The sequence below is a fragment of the Chlorocebus sabaeus genome, chromosome 21, assembly GCF_047675955.1.
Source record: "Chlorocebus sabaeus isolate Y175 chromosome 21, mChlSab1.0.hap1, whole genome shotgun sequence".
NCBI classification, from domain to species: domain Eukaryota; kingdom Metazoa; phylum Chordata; class Mammalia; order Primates; family Cercopithecidae; genus Chlorocebus; species Chlorocebus sabaeus.
In genome coordinates, this window is record NC_132924.1 from 75,135,783 (window position 1) to 75,150,088 (window position 14,306).

The 14,306-nt window shown below is 36.4% G+C and overlaps 1 protein-coding gene across 5 annotated transcripts in view; it reads right to left on the reverse strand.

The window, feature by feature from the left end:
* PHTF2 (putative homeodomain transcription factor 2) overlaps nt 1-14,306 on the reverse strand; it is a 160,279-nt gene that overhangs the window by 55,984 nt on the left and 89,989 nt on the right. For all 5 annotated transcript variants that reach the window (XM_007982399.3, XM_073009189.1, XM_073009186.1 and 2 more), the window contains 2 exons: nt 7,953-8,009; nt 884-953 (listed from right to left, as the gene is read on the reverse strand). In XM_007982399.3, coding sequence (XP_007980590.1) covers nt 884-953; nt 7,953-8,009 — 127 coding nt within the window. The remainder of the gene's footprint in view (nt 1-883; nt 954-7,952; nt 8,010-14,306) is intronic.

Sequence of the window (14,306 nt, forward strand, 5' to 3'; positions counted from 1 at the left end):
TTTGAAAAACATGACCACATAATTTTATTCTGTATTATACTATGAGTCAGAAATGTTCAATTTATAGAAACTTTAAATATTTTGAAAAACACATTTTTTGAAATAACGGAATTTATCCCACATATTTTATAAATACAAAACGATATTTAAATGTCAGTTCTAGTTAGCAATTACAAATTACCACTTTAATTGTCTTTTTGTTTTTGAGACAGGATCTCACTCTGCTGCCCAGGGTGGTATCAAACTCCTGGGTTCAAGAGATCCTTCTGCCTCAGCTTCCCAAGGTGCTGGGATTATAGGTGTGAGCCATTGTACCTGGTCCCATTCTCTCTTTTTAATACTATTCTTGTCTTCATCAAGGTTCACAATGTTTTTATTTCTAAAAAGACAGGCAGACAGATACATATCTGACATAGTTTGGAATATTTGTCCCTGTCCAAATCTGACGTTGAATTGTAATCTCCAATGCTGGAGGCAGGGCCTAGTGGGAGGTGTATGGGTGATAAGGGTGAATCCCTCATGGCTTGAGGCTGTCCTCGAGATAGTGAGTGAGTTCTCAGGAGATCTGGTGATTTAAAAGTATATGGCACCTCCCCGCTACCACTCTCTGGCTCCTGCTCTGGCCATGTGATGTGCCTGGTCCCGCTTGCCTTCTGCCATGGGTAAAGCTTCCCGCGCCAGAAGCAGGTGCTGGTGCTGTGCTTTCCGTACAGCCTGCAGAACCATGAGCCAATTAAGCCTCTTTTCTTATAAATTACCCAATCTCAAGTATTTCTTTATAGCAATGCAAAACAGCCTAATACAATATTTAAACCAATTTTGAATTACGTTTCTTCCAGAACAATGTCTACTTGTAGTAAGCATTTATTTATCCAAGACTCACCTCTTACAAGATCAACATCTATGAGGTCTGGTTTCACATGTGCTGTTTTCTTTGGTTTATTCCTTAGCCCCTATAATATATCAAAAAAGTATTGGAATTGTGTATATACTTAAATCTAGAACAGGAGAAAATCAATTTCTGAAAATTTCAATTTAAAATAAAATTGTTAATAGTACCGACAAAATGTAACACATTATGCATTTGTTACAAATGGAACACAATTACAGTATTGTAATAAATTTTATTATTGTTTAAAAAGATATATTTAGAGATGTGTATAACATGCCAGGCCGGTTTATTACCAACAGTAAAATTCTAATACAAATACTATTACTACCAAGCAAATTTAGGTGTACAGCTTTAGGTGTAGAGGGAACTGCATTGGCCCCACATTGGCATTTGGAGAGTGTTGAGGCTAGCTACGGGAGCAGCAGCCCTGAAGGAACCTCAAGGTGTGGTGCTGTAGGCATTATTTCAGAAAGCGGTAAATCACACAGCTGAGGACCAGAAAGGATGCAGACTTCTCAGCAGACGCCAATCAGCTGAGAGCCAGGCAGGACGATGCACTACTCAAGGATGATGGTTGCCATTATGTTCACATGTCAACACCTCATCAGACCATAAATGCCACCTCATCACCTCAGAACTTAGACACCACAACCAGGAAGCGGGGAGGGAGAGGCAGTTGTCATAAACTGAATTCATTTAAACATGAAATTATTGAACACTGAGTAAAATCAAGTTTCTGCTATCAGTATATAGAGTGGAGTGGGGGAAGTAGATCAAAACTATTGGGAAAAAAAAACCTATAACAAAATTAATTACTTTATTACTTAAGACTAGAATGTTAAGAATTGGAAGAGCTAACAAAAATAAAAACAAAAAAGAGAAAACAAACAAAAAACAAAAAGAATTACAAGAGCTTAAGCTAAACTCTTCAGGAGCCAAGTACTGCGAGATGACACAAGTGTTTAGATGATTTGTTTTTTATTCATTCAATTAAGCAAGTAACTGTGCAGTAAATCCTGTCTCTGGTCCTAATCCAAGTAACAATGACACCCCCCAACAAAGTAAAAATCTGATTAAGTATTCTGTTTGCATCTAAAACAAAGAAGAGAACCGTATTTGAGGTCAGAATTAACTGAAGTATCTAAACCAAAAATGTGACCTGAAACCAAGATGTAATTAATCTTTGAATCCCTTCAAATAGTTCTGTCTGAAGTTGCAAACCACCCAGAGATACAAAAAACAAAAATGAAGGAGAAAGGGTAAAAGTTAAAGAAATAGCAATGACAATTTTATATATAGTTGACCCTCATATTCTCAGATTCCACAATTGCAAACACATCTACTTGGTAAAATTTCTTTGTACCCCCAAATCAATGTTCACGGTGCTTTTGCCCTAATTTGCAGGCATGCATGGAGTAGAAAAAAAAAAAAATTGAGTCACCCAACGTGCATGTTCCCAGCTGAGGTCAAACAAGGTGATGCTTTAACCTTCCTGTTTCAGCTCTGATTACTGTAAACAGTGTCCTTTGTTGTGTTTTTCACATTTTTGTGCTTTTTGTTGGCAATCCTGTTGTTCAAGATGGCCCTCAAGTATAAGTATAGTGCTTAAAACACTGCCTCGTGTTCCTAAGTGCAAGAAGGCTGTGATGTGCCTTACAGAGAAAATGTGTTAGATAACCTCCGTTCACCCAGGCACAGTGGCTCACACCTTTAATCCCAGCACTTTGCGGGGGCCAAGGTGGGCGGATCACTTGAGGCTAGGAGTTTGAGACCAGCCTGGCCAGCATGGTGAAACTCCATCTCTACTAAAAATACAAAAAATTAGCTGGGCATGGTGGCACTTGCCTGTAATCCCAGCAACTTGATGAGGCTGAAGCACAGAGAACTGTTTGAACCCAGGGGTTGGAGGTTGCCATAAACCAAGGTCATGCCATTGCACTCCAGCCTGGCGACAAAGCAAGACTCTGTCCCAAAAAATATAAAGTAAAAACTAAAAACTAAATAAATAAATATAACCTCTGTTAAGGTATGATTTACAGAGCTGTTGGCCACGAACTGTTAATGAATCAAAAATATATATTAAATAAGGTGTCTTTAAACAGAAATACACATAAAACAAGGTACTTCCCCAGGCAAAAATGGTTCAGTATTCACTCATTCAGTGTTCATGGGTGACTTCATAGAATATAGCTACCCCAAATAATGAGTATGGGCTGTATCTGTACATTATTTCTGATTTTACTGTCACTATAGAGTGGCTGATGGATTAGAAATCATTCCCAAGATTTTGCATATTGGAGAGGCAACAGTAATAATACATATTTAAACAAAAATTCATTAATAAAGCACTATTTGGATTTGGTATTAAGTTTATTACAGTAAGATTTTACCTTTATTACTGTAAAAATATTTGAAAACAGTAACACATTTTAATTTACTTGTTTTTTATAAATTGCTTCCCTAACAACTTGAAAGTAACCTTATTGCCAATGTCTTCCAACTAATCTGAATCTTTATTGCTGTATACCTAAAATTTTTATCAAGAGTGTTTTAAGAACTAAGAGTCCCTACAGGAGAAACAGTAAGTTTTCTTGATTTGTGCAAATATTGTTTTTCAACATGCTTCTTCTAATCGACCTTGTTCATATGGGGTTCATTTCCAATTTTGTATTCTATTAAAATATATTTATTTTGAGCTATATTGTACAGCTATACCCTAATAGCCAGTTTCAATAAAATTTTCCCTCTAAGGTAGCTTATCAAGATAATTTAAAGGTTTAAAAAAAAAAAAAAAAAACAGAAGGCCAGGTAAGGTGGTTCACACCTGTAATCCCAGCACTTTGAGAAGCTGAGGTGGGCAGGATCACCTGAGGTCAGGAGTTCAAGACCAGCCTAGTCAACATGGTGAAACCCCATCTCCACTAAAAATACAAAAATTAGTTGGGTGTGGTAGCGGGCACCTGTAATACCAGCTACTTGGGAGGCTGAGGCAGAAGAATCGCTTGAACCCAGAAGGCAGAGGATGCAGTGAGCTGAGATCGAATCTACAATTATTTTATTCACAAAAATAAAAGAAAGTATCAAGATACAAACATTCATAAAGTCTGATTTTAATTAAGTAGATATTTTACACTGGAAAATTTTCAACTGGCTTGGGATAAACCACATTCACACAAAGTAGCATAGCTTTCAGTACTGTTTGAACTGTTAAACAGTTTAAATGAACAAATAAAAAATGAAAATTTTTTTTTAAAAAAAGAACGAGATTTTTAAAACTACTAATTTATGCACAAACTAGAAAGTAGAAACAAGCAGCACAAATGCAATTAATACCAATATCAAAAATATTTTATTAAATATAATTTAAACTCTTATAATATGTTCCTATAGTGAAATGACTCAAACACAGTAGTATAAAGTTTTTTATTAAAAAAAAAAATTCTCTAAGTACACAGACAATGTTGGGCCAAAAAAAAAAAAAAAAAAAAAAAGAAATGGGCTGTTTAAGTTTAGAAAGTGCTTCTGTTATCTAGACGTCTGTGTATTATTAATATTTAGACTCCATCAAAGTACATAAACAGTTTCATTTTCTGGAAATCTTGTTTAGTTCCCCCATCCCCCTTTTTCTCTGTAATGACTTTATAAGCTCTTTGGTGAAGCTTTAAAAGTCTAGTAGATAGTAAAACAGGAAAAGCTTCCAAATTTACTTTTAAATTTTGGTCAAGGTAATCAGAAAAAAACAAAGTTTTTAGTTATAATTTCTAAAATAGTTATGAAAAAATAATTTGCAATTTACAAAAGATTTTACGCTTTAGCAATATCAACTCTGGGTCTTTAATTGAAAAATAAACATTTCAAAAAAATATATTTTCACGTCTTTGATTTCTCTAGTAGCTGCTCACTGCTTTGACAACTAATGAAAGAATCAATTACATGGGACAAACTCAATACATTTGGTACACTGTTCTCTAAACAACAGGTAGAGTGTTTTTTTTTTAATCTTAACATTAATACACCACAGTTATGTACCTCTCTAACTTCCTTAGAATACAAAATTATTTTACACTATAATTTACCTTCATTAGAACGCTTAGTAAGAATGAAATGTGCTTTTAGGCTTGTTAACAAATTGATCCTTTTAATTAAAAATAACAAGAGTAGGGAGGATAAGTTGATTATGTATGTATGTATGTATGTTTTTTTAGAGACAAAGTCTCACTCTGTTGCCCAGGCTGGAGTGCAGTGGTGTAATCATGGCTCACTACACCCTCAAACTCCGGGGCTCAAGTGATCCTCCTGGCTCAGCCTCTCAGGTAGGTGGGACTGCAGGTACTTTCCAGCTAATTAAGAAAAATAATTTTTTTTTTTTTAGAGATAGTGTCTCACTTTGTTGCCCAAGCTGGTCTTAACTCCTGGACTCAAGCAATCCTCCCACCTTGGCCTCCTAAAGTGTTGGTATTTCAGGTGTGAGCCAGATAAAACTGATTAATGGGTAGAGTGCGTATTATTCAAGTGATGGATACCCCCAAAAGTTCTGACTTGACTACTACACAAGCTATGCATGTAACAAAATTGCACATGGACTCCATGACTTTGTACAAACAAAAAGGAAAAAATAAATAAAAGTCTATAATTCAGTGGTTCTAAGTACATCCACAATATTGTGCAACTATTACCACTATCTAGTTTTAGAAATTTTTTATCACCCCAAAAGGAAAAAAAAATAACGAGAACAAGTTTTCTTTAATTTTGTCTTATTTTTATCTTTATTTTTAAAGACTAGTCAAGTGCAATAGTGGATAAGAGGGAAAGAGTGAAACAAGGAATTCATCTGATCTGTAGCTGACTGTGAACAATCGAGATAACTTGCTACCTTCAGACCTGCCAAAACAGCAAGTTTTTAGGTTTTTAATTCTTCAATTACTATTACAAGGTATTATCTTTAAAGGGAGACATACTTCAGAAAGAAGTTGTAGGTCCTAACTTTCCCTAAGATCATCCTGTTAGTAGCACCAAGTAGTACCTAATATAATCCTTCTTCACCCTAATCTCTACTTAGGATTTACAACAGTTCTTTTTAAAAAGAGGAGATTACATAAGTAATGCAGCAATTTGTGAACAGCTCCCAAAAACTAAAAAAAAGTATTTATATGTATTTTTTCTGAGGCTTTTAAATTCCAAATGTGTCAACCTGATAACATAACCTCTCAAGGTACTTAATATCTCCTGACCAACGAGTTAAAGGCTTTCTGTCAGAGAGAATCAAAGGTATTATGGCATCTTACTAGACCTCTCTGCTATTTGCTTGACTATCCCAACTCTTCTTCATACTCTCTCCATACTATTTTCTCATAGATCTCCTACTTTTCTTTCCTTCTTTACTTGCATCTCTTTATTTACCTACCCATTAAATGTTAGTTATTTCCCAATGCTCTGTTCTCAGCCCTTTTCTTTCATCATTCAACAGAAATCTACTCATTCCTACGGCTATATCTATATAATGTTTTATATACATATGTATGTATCACATACAAACACATACCTATACATATTCACTTTATAAACTGAGAACTCTTAAATGTCCCTTCCAAGTACCAAATAGATATTTCTATAACAAAATTCTAAATGTGCTCTTCTTCCAGTATTTCCTATCGTCCTTAGTGCCGCCTGAGTACATTTGTTAAAATATAAGCTTCTGCTTAAAAATCTTCCAGTATCTCCCCTGTTGTTTTCCAGATTATGTCTAAACTCTTCGGCAAGGCACTCAAGCCCCTTCATAATCTGACTTCCATTTTCTAGTTTTACTCCTACTGACACTACTCTCCTTCCTCTATCTAACCTTTTACCAAATCAAACCACTTGAGGAGCCCTGCCTCAGTCACGTTTCTTCCACCCTTTACATATATTTCCATCTGCTCTTCATCTGTCTGAAATGTCTTCCTTAAGTTAATGAACCGCTTCCTCTATGAAATCTTTCCCAGCCTCCCCAGGCTTGTCTCCCCTCTCACTCTCCTATAGAGTTTTAGACATGCCTCTCTTAAAGGAATTTATCTCACGTGTAATTATGTATCTCCCCTACAAAACTATAATCCATTTTATCTTTCTGTCCCATGACTTAATCCTATATTTAACACACATCACAACTTTGTTAAATGTATTAATCCTTCCTCAAAAGTTTAGAGATTATCATTGCCAAATGGGAAAGAACCTTGCTCTTTATTACAAGTGACTAAGTAGTCTAAACATTAACAAATTTTTGGACCGATTTTTAGTAACTCTAGAGACTGGTTTTCAATCGAATGTAAACCTTTCTGTACAAAACAGAAAATGTCAAGTAACTAAAGTAATATTGTCTGTGCCCAGATTAAATTTAGCTCGTGCAGAAACACACTGATTAGTATCTATGCAAATGAAAAATATAAATCTTATTATCAATAAAGAGTGCCGAGAAACAATAAATTCAGTTGAAAAACAGTTTTCATGCTAGCGAGGTAATCTATAAGAATATTTTATCAGCATAAGAGATGTGATTACATGTTCAGGAAGAAAATGCCTACTACAAAAACATTTTAATTAGTGCTTTACTGTCCTAAATTCTTTTTTTAAATGACCAACTTTTCAGTGACTCTTTCTGAGTCCAAGTCAATCTGTTAGTAGCACCAAAAAGCAGATCTCAATTAAGCAGAGCAGCATTTGCACAGGATCACTCAGGCGGGAAAAATCCTGAAACACTTACCAGTTTAATAAACTGTACAGAGCAATGACAGCATCAAAAGGGAGGAAAAGCAAACTAGAAGTATAAGGTGACAAGTGAAAGGGGAAAAAAGCTGACAAAAAAAATAGTCATTAGAAATTCAATTTTAAAAGAACAGAAAGATGATAAAAAGAAAAAAACCACCATTAGAAGTAAACGTGACTATGGTAAATAAAGCTTACTCCTTTCTTTAAAAACTTCAATAGAACAGTAATTTATATCTTAAAAGTACATGAAAAAAACACTACAGAAAATGTAGTTAATAATTCATAGAACTATGTTTCAAAATAAAATGAAACTCCTTACCTTGATTTCTCTCTGTTCAACAGATTTTTCCCATATTTGTTGATCATATGCTCCAATCTATGAAAAGAAGACAACACTACACTAAATGATCATTGCTGGTACCCATCAAACAGGTATAACTCTGCTTGAAATATAAGCAACTCAGTATTCATTCAGCACAGATTAGACTTCTCAGTCTATCTCAGACTTCTCAGATCAGTATCGTATTATTGCAGTGGTTCTCAAAGTATGATTTCAGGACCAGCAGTATTAGTGTCACCTTGGAACTTGTTAGAAATGCAAACTCTCAGGCCCCATTCCAGAGTTACTGAATCAGAAATACAGGAGTGAGGCCCCAAAACCTATGTTTTAAAAATCCCTCTTGAATAGAGAGGGAACAACAGGCACTGGGGCCTACTTGAGGGAGGAGGTTCAAAGGAGGGAGAGGTTCAGAAAAAAAAAAACAAAAAACTATCAGGTACTATCCTTAGTACCCAGGTGACGAAAAAACCTCTATACCAAACCCCCAAGTCATGAGTTTACCTATATAACAAACCTGGACATGTATCCCTGAACCTAAAATAAAAATTAAAAAACTTTTTAAAATCCCTCCAGATGATTCTGATGTTGAAAACCACTACCCTAGGGAATCCTTAATTGTAAATAAACACAATTGCTACAGCTCTGTTACATTTGGGGAAAAACTTCCAAGTGATAAATTCTTTATGGCAATTTTTTTAAGAAAGTAATATTCTAAAAGTACTAATATTCTATACAATTAAAAATTTATAAACATGCAGACCACAATTACCACTTAAAGTTTAAACTGGAAGACAAAGTTGTGAAATGATTGAAGACACAGGAAAATAATTATGAAGCAGAATTTCTTATGGCTTCTATTTTTATTTATTCTTAGATGCTGGAAAGTTCTCTGAACTAAACCTCCAACAGGGCAGGATGACCAAATCATTCTTTATTGTTCCCACCCAAGTTATTTCCTATTAGCTCCTACTGTCTCCAGTTTCCACTTAATTCCCCATATCCAAAAGGACACTGAAATGGGTCAACACCATACAATTGTGACTAGGAGTTTTCATTATTTGCATTAATTGAAAATTAGAATCCTAATAAATTAAAAATATTTCAGATAACTACACTTAGGAGACTAGAGACAGAAAATGACCAAATATAGACAAAGATATTATAAGAAAATACAGGAAGAAAGAGTATTTTCTGACTCACAACATAATTTACCCTAAAGTCCTTTAATCTATACATTATTTTTTAAATCTCAATTTTAAGAACTGAGAAATTGAGAATACCAGAATGGTTTCAACGTAGAGGTAGAATAAAATAACTTAAGTGACTCGATAAGAGCCTTTAATGTCTGTTATTCTTTTTTTTGAGATGAGTCTCATTCTGTCACCCAGGCTGGAGTGCAGTGGCACGATCTTGGTTCACTGCAACCTCCGCCTCCCGTATTCAAGCGATTCTCCTGCCTCAGCCTCCCGAGTAGCTGGGACTACAGGTGCATGCCACCACACCCAGCTAACTTTTTCTATTTTTAGTAGAGATGGTGTTTCACCGCGTTAGCCAGGATGGTCTCTATCTCCTGACCTCGTGATCCACCTGCCTCGGCCTCCCATAGTGCTGGGATTACAGACGTGAGCCAACATGCCCGGCTAGTCTCTCTTATACATTATCTTGCTCATATTAATTCTTCTGGTCCTGTAAATCCTATTCTCTTTTTTACCACTTTCCTATGACTCTTTTATTTTAAAAATCATATTATGGCTGAGTGCAGAGTGGCTCTTGCCTGTAATCTCAGCACTCTGGGAGGCTGAGGTGAGAGAATCGCTTGAGCCCAGGAGTTTGAGACCAATCTTGGCAATGCAGTAAGACCCGTCTCTACAAAAAATTAAAAAATTAGCTGGGTGTAGTGGCACATGCTTGTAGTCCTAGCTACTCAGGGGACTGAGGTGGGAAGATTGCTTGAGCCTGGGAGGTTGAGGCTGCAGTGAGCCATGATCATGCCACTGCAGCACTCCAGTCAGGGCAGCAGAGTATCCCGTCTCAAACAAAAAACAAACAACAACAACAACAACAACAAAATCGTGTTATACCCCCAAAATTAAAATATTGTAACACCTAGACCAAACAACATACTTATATGTAACTAAAACTGCCATGAGTCTCTATGAAGCAGGATTAAGAAACTCTAGGTAAACAATAACCAACTGGTTAGTCCTAATGGTAGAGCTGACCTGCGGTGACTAGTTGCCCCTCATCCTCTTAAATTCTAAATTCAATCAATCAATCATCTTCCTTAAAATCAGAAAAGGTAAGTATAGGAACATAGATTCCACATGAATAATTCTGCTCTAATTGAGTAATTCAGAATAACTGGGCTTATGCAAATAAAAAATTCATTTTTTAGGCCAGGTGCGGTAATTTATTTTTTAGGCTGGGTACGGTGGCTCATGCCTGCAATCCTAGCACTCTGGGAGGCCGAGGCAGGAGAACTGCTTGAGCCCAGGAGTTTAAGCCTGAGAAACATGGCCAAACCCCGTCTCTTCAAAAAACACAATAAATTAGCTGGGCATGGTAGTGCGCCCTTGTAGTCCCAGCTACTCAGGAGGCTGAGGTGGGAGGATCACTGGAGCCCAGGAGGTTGAGGCTGCAGTGGGACCCGATCATGCCACTGTACTCTGTCTGGGTGACAGAGTGAGACCCTGTCTCAAAAAAAAAAAAAAGTGTAACATTCCAATGCACTGCATACTTTTCAGTAAAATACTACTTAAAACCAATAAAGAATAGGTACCGACATGTTTTAATAACTATTTCGGCAGTATTTTGTTTTCATATACAAAAGGGTGCCTAACTTGTCTACAAAAGAACTATTTTTATTTCTAGGTGACTCAAGAATGTGAATGTGTAGATATATGTCCTATAATCCTAAAATCAGGAAAAATAAAATAATCCTATTCAACAGACCAAATCAGAAATGCATGTCAATCCTTGGCATAACTAGGTTCAGTGTAACTCCAGCATGGTACTCAAGAGGCCCAGGCTTAGAAAGATACAGAAAGCCTAAGAAACTCCACAGTGAAGCAGTAGGTAAAAGTGGAAATGCTTCCTGAAAGCTGACATAGTTCATTGTAAACAGCAGAATGCAATCCTAAAGGTGGGTTGATAGACATTTCTATTAAAAAAGACACAGGATAAAATGGTTTGTTTTACTGGAAAGACACATTTATTCAAAGATTTGATAGGTGAGAGGAAGGGCAACTTTTACTATTAATAGAATGTCTCATGGTGTCGGGGCGGGGTCTTAATTTTTTTAAGCTAGATAAATTTCATTTTCAATTACAGCAATTAAATGTAAGTGCAGAAATCAGTTCTCCTTTGCAGCAGACTTCTTTTGTTTTGGAAATACTACCAAATAGGCCAGGCGCGGTGGCTCACGCCTGTAATCCCAGCACTTTGGGAGGCCAAGGCAGGCAGATCATGAGGTCAGGAGATGGAGACCATCCTAGCCAACATGGTGAAACCTTGTCTCTACTAAAATACCAAAAAAAAAAAAAAGGCCAGGTGTGGTGGTGGAGATCTGTAGTCCCAGCTACTCAGGAGGCTGAGGCAGAGGAAACGCTTGAACCTGGAAGGTGGAGGTTGCAGTGAGCCGAGATCGCACCACTGCACTCCAGCCTAGTGTACTCCAGCCTAGTGACAGAGTCTCAAAACAAAACAAAACAAAACAAAACAAAACAAAACCAGAATGAACATTTTAGTTACTTAAGCAAACAGACTACTTTTTTGGAGAAAACTGTGAGGATGCTGGTTAACCTAAATGCAGATATCTCAGAAGGAGATGTTCAGGGTTTTGCTTAATAATGTATATGCCTTCAACAAATTACCCTTACATATGAATTCAGAATGAATTATCTCTGAAATTGTTTCTTGGGATATGTGTGTAGTACATCAGAGGCCTCATGAAATCAGAGTGGTAGCCAGATGCTAGAAGTAAGAGTGAAGGGATTCTAAAGATCTCTTCTGGCCTTTAGTCTCACTTTATTCCCAGCTGGCAAGACAGTAAATCAGAATCCCTGTGGCTAGACTGAAGCGCTTCCCTGAATGAAACATAATTCTACTGTCAATCATTATAGGGCAAGAAAAGAAGTGACACTTAGGACTAGGAAAGAGAAGAACCATCTTCTCAAGACTTAGGGTCATGGATGAAGAATAATTTGCAGAGCTGTGCTACCAAAGTTAAAAAATAACAGGACAGGTTTTCCAACATTTCTATTTTACCTCTAACACACAAATATACCAAAACAGTTTCCAACATTTATATTTTACCCCTAACAGACATTCCCATTAACACACATTTCCACTTTACCTCTAAACACAAATAATGCACTTTCCCCTTCTGCTTTATATTTATTGTTACTGTATCCCTTTTAATTTTTTTTTTTAATTTTTTGAGACAGGGTCTCAGTCTGTTGCCCAGAGCAACTTGGCAGACTTGACTGAGTCACACAAGTTTGATAGGTGGTTTTTAACAAATTTCTTCTACATAAAATTAAACCGCAAGGCCAAGTTCAATTATAGTTCTCTGTGAAAGAAAACTCAGGAAGAAGATAACTACTTTTTAAAAAATGGCATACAAAAGATTAAAAGAAGCTCAGTGGTAACATTTGTCTAATGGTACAGTAATTTTAATAAGATGGTATGTCTTCAATTGAGAAATAAATACTATGTAATATTTTGACTACTTCAACATTTTTGGTACCTCTTAACTGTTCTCTTTTTCTTCTCCCTCCCCCAATGCCTCTGGTGTTTGTGTGTTTAGAAAAGGGCCTATTCAACATAACCCATAAGTTCACAGAAAAGAGATTTCTTTAGAAGTGCCTAACATTCTAGGCCGGGCGCAGTGGCTCATGCCTGTAATCCCAGCACTCTGGGATGCCAAGGTGGGCGGATCACTTGAGGTCAGACGTTCAGATCAGCCTGGCCGACATGGTGAAACCCCATGTCTACTAAAAATACAAAAAATTAGCTAGGCATGGAGGTAGGCGCCTGTAACCCCAGCTACTCAGGAGGCTGAGGCAGGAGAATCACTTCAACCTGGGAGGCAGAGGTTGCGTTAAGCCAAGATCGCGCCATTGCACTCCAGCCTGGGCGACAAGATTGAAACTCTGTCTTAAAAAAGAAAGTACTTAACATTCTAAAAGGAAATATAGTCAAATAATGTTTTGTTGATAGATACACAGAAAGAGATATACCAAGGTAATTAATGTACAAGTAATGGTATAGATATCCAACCATATTCTTCATAAGTAATGATTTGTTTCAAGGAGGGAAAAACATTGTTCCATCACATAAGAGGAGACTCTGAAATCCTGATTTATATTCTGTAGCCAATAGTTTTGTACATTGTGAGAATGTGAAGTCCTTTCTCTGGTGCTTGGCTATGGTAAGCAACTTTATCAATGCTCTTGTTATTACTCCCAGAGATGCCCTGAGTACCTTAAGCCTCTGGTGCACTCATACCCAGAGCTGACCTACAGTCAGCTTTTCCATTCCTGGTCCCAGATGACCAAGCACTTTGTCATCTACAAACTCATCCTGTATCTTTGGCAACATGTCCTGCACTCCTATATCAATGCCTCACAATAACTCTTTCCTCTTAATGACAGCAAGGTCAATTAAAGATTTTCTTCCCACAAGCTTTAATTCCTAATTACTGTGACCATCACCATTCCTGAAAGAATGTCTAGCCAGTTACTACTTCCCTGAGAAGACTGAAGTCTTAAAATACAAATATCATTTTCTGTCATCTCTACTTCTAGTATGTTTTCTCATCTAAAGTTTGAGCCATTACAGAGGTCAAAACTGATTAAGCAAACAAAAAAAAAAACAATAATTATGGAACAGCATCCTGAAAGCAGTAAGAGGAATAAGATTCAAAAGAAAAAAAAAGGAATTGAGAAACTAAAATTTAGTAATATCAAACAGATGAAAATTCCACTAAATTAATATTCTTTAGATGCTTTCTGACCTACTGAAGACTGTTCTAACAGGAAAATTTCTAACAGGAAAATGAACATGTTAAACATGCTGTAAAAAACTGAAATTAACAGAGCTAATATGCTATATAAAATATATGTAAATATATACAGCAGATATTTAGAAGAATACATGAAAATCATTAATAATGATTACCTCTGAGAAGTACCAAAGACAATAGCACTTTTCCTTTCTGCCTTATATTCATTGTTACCGTATCACTTTTTTTTTTTTTTAAAGACAGGGTCTCACTCTGTCACCCAAACTGGAGTGTAGTAGCATGATCTTGGCTCACTGCAACCTTGATAT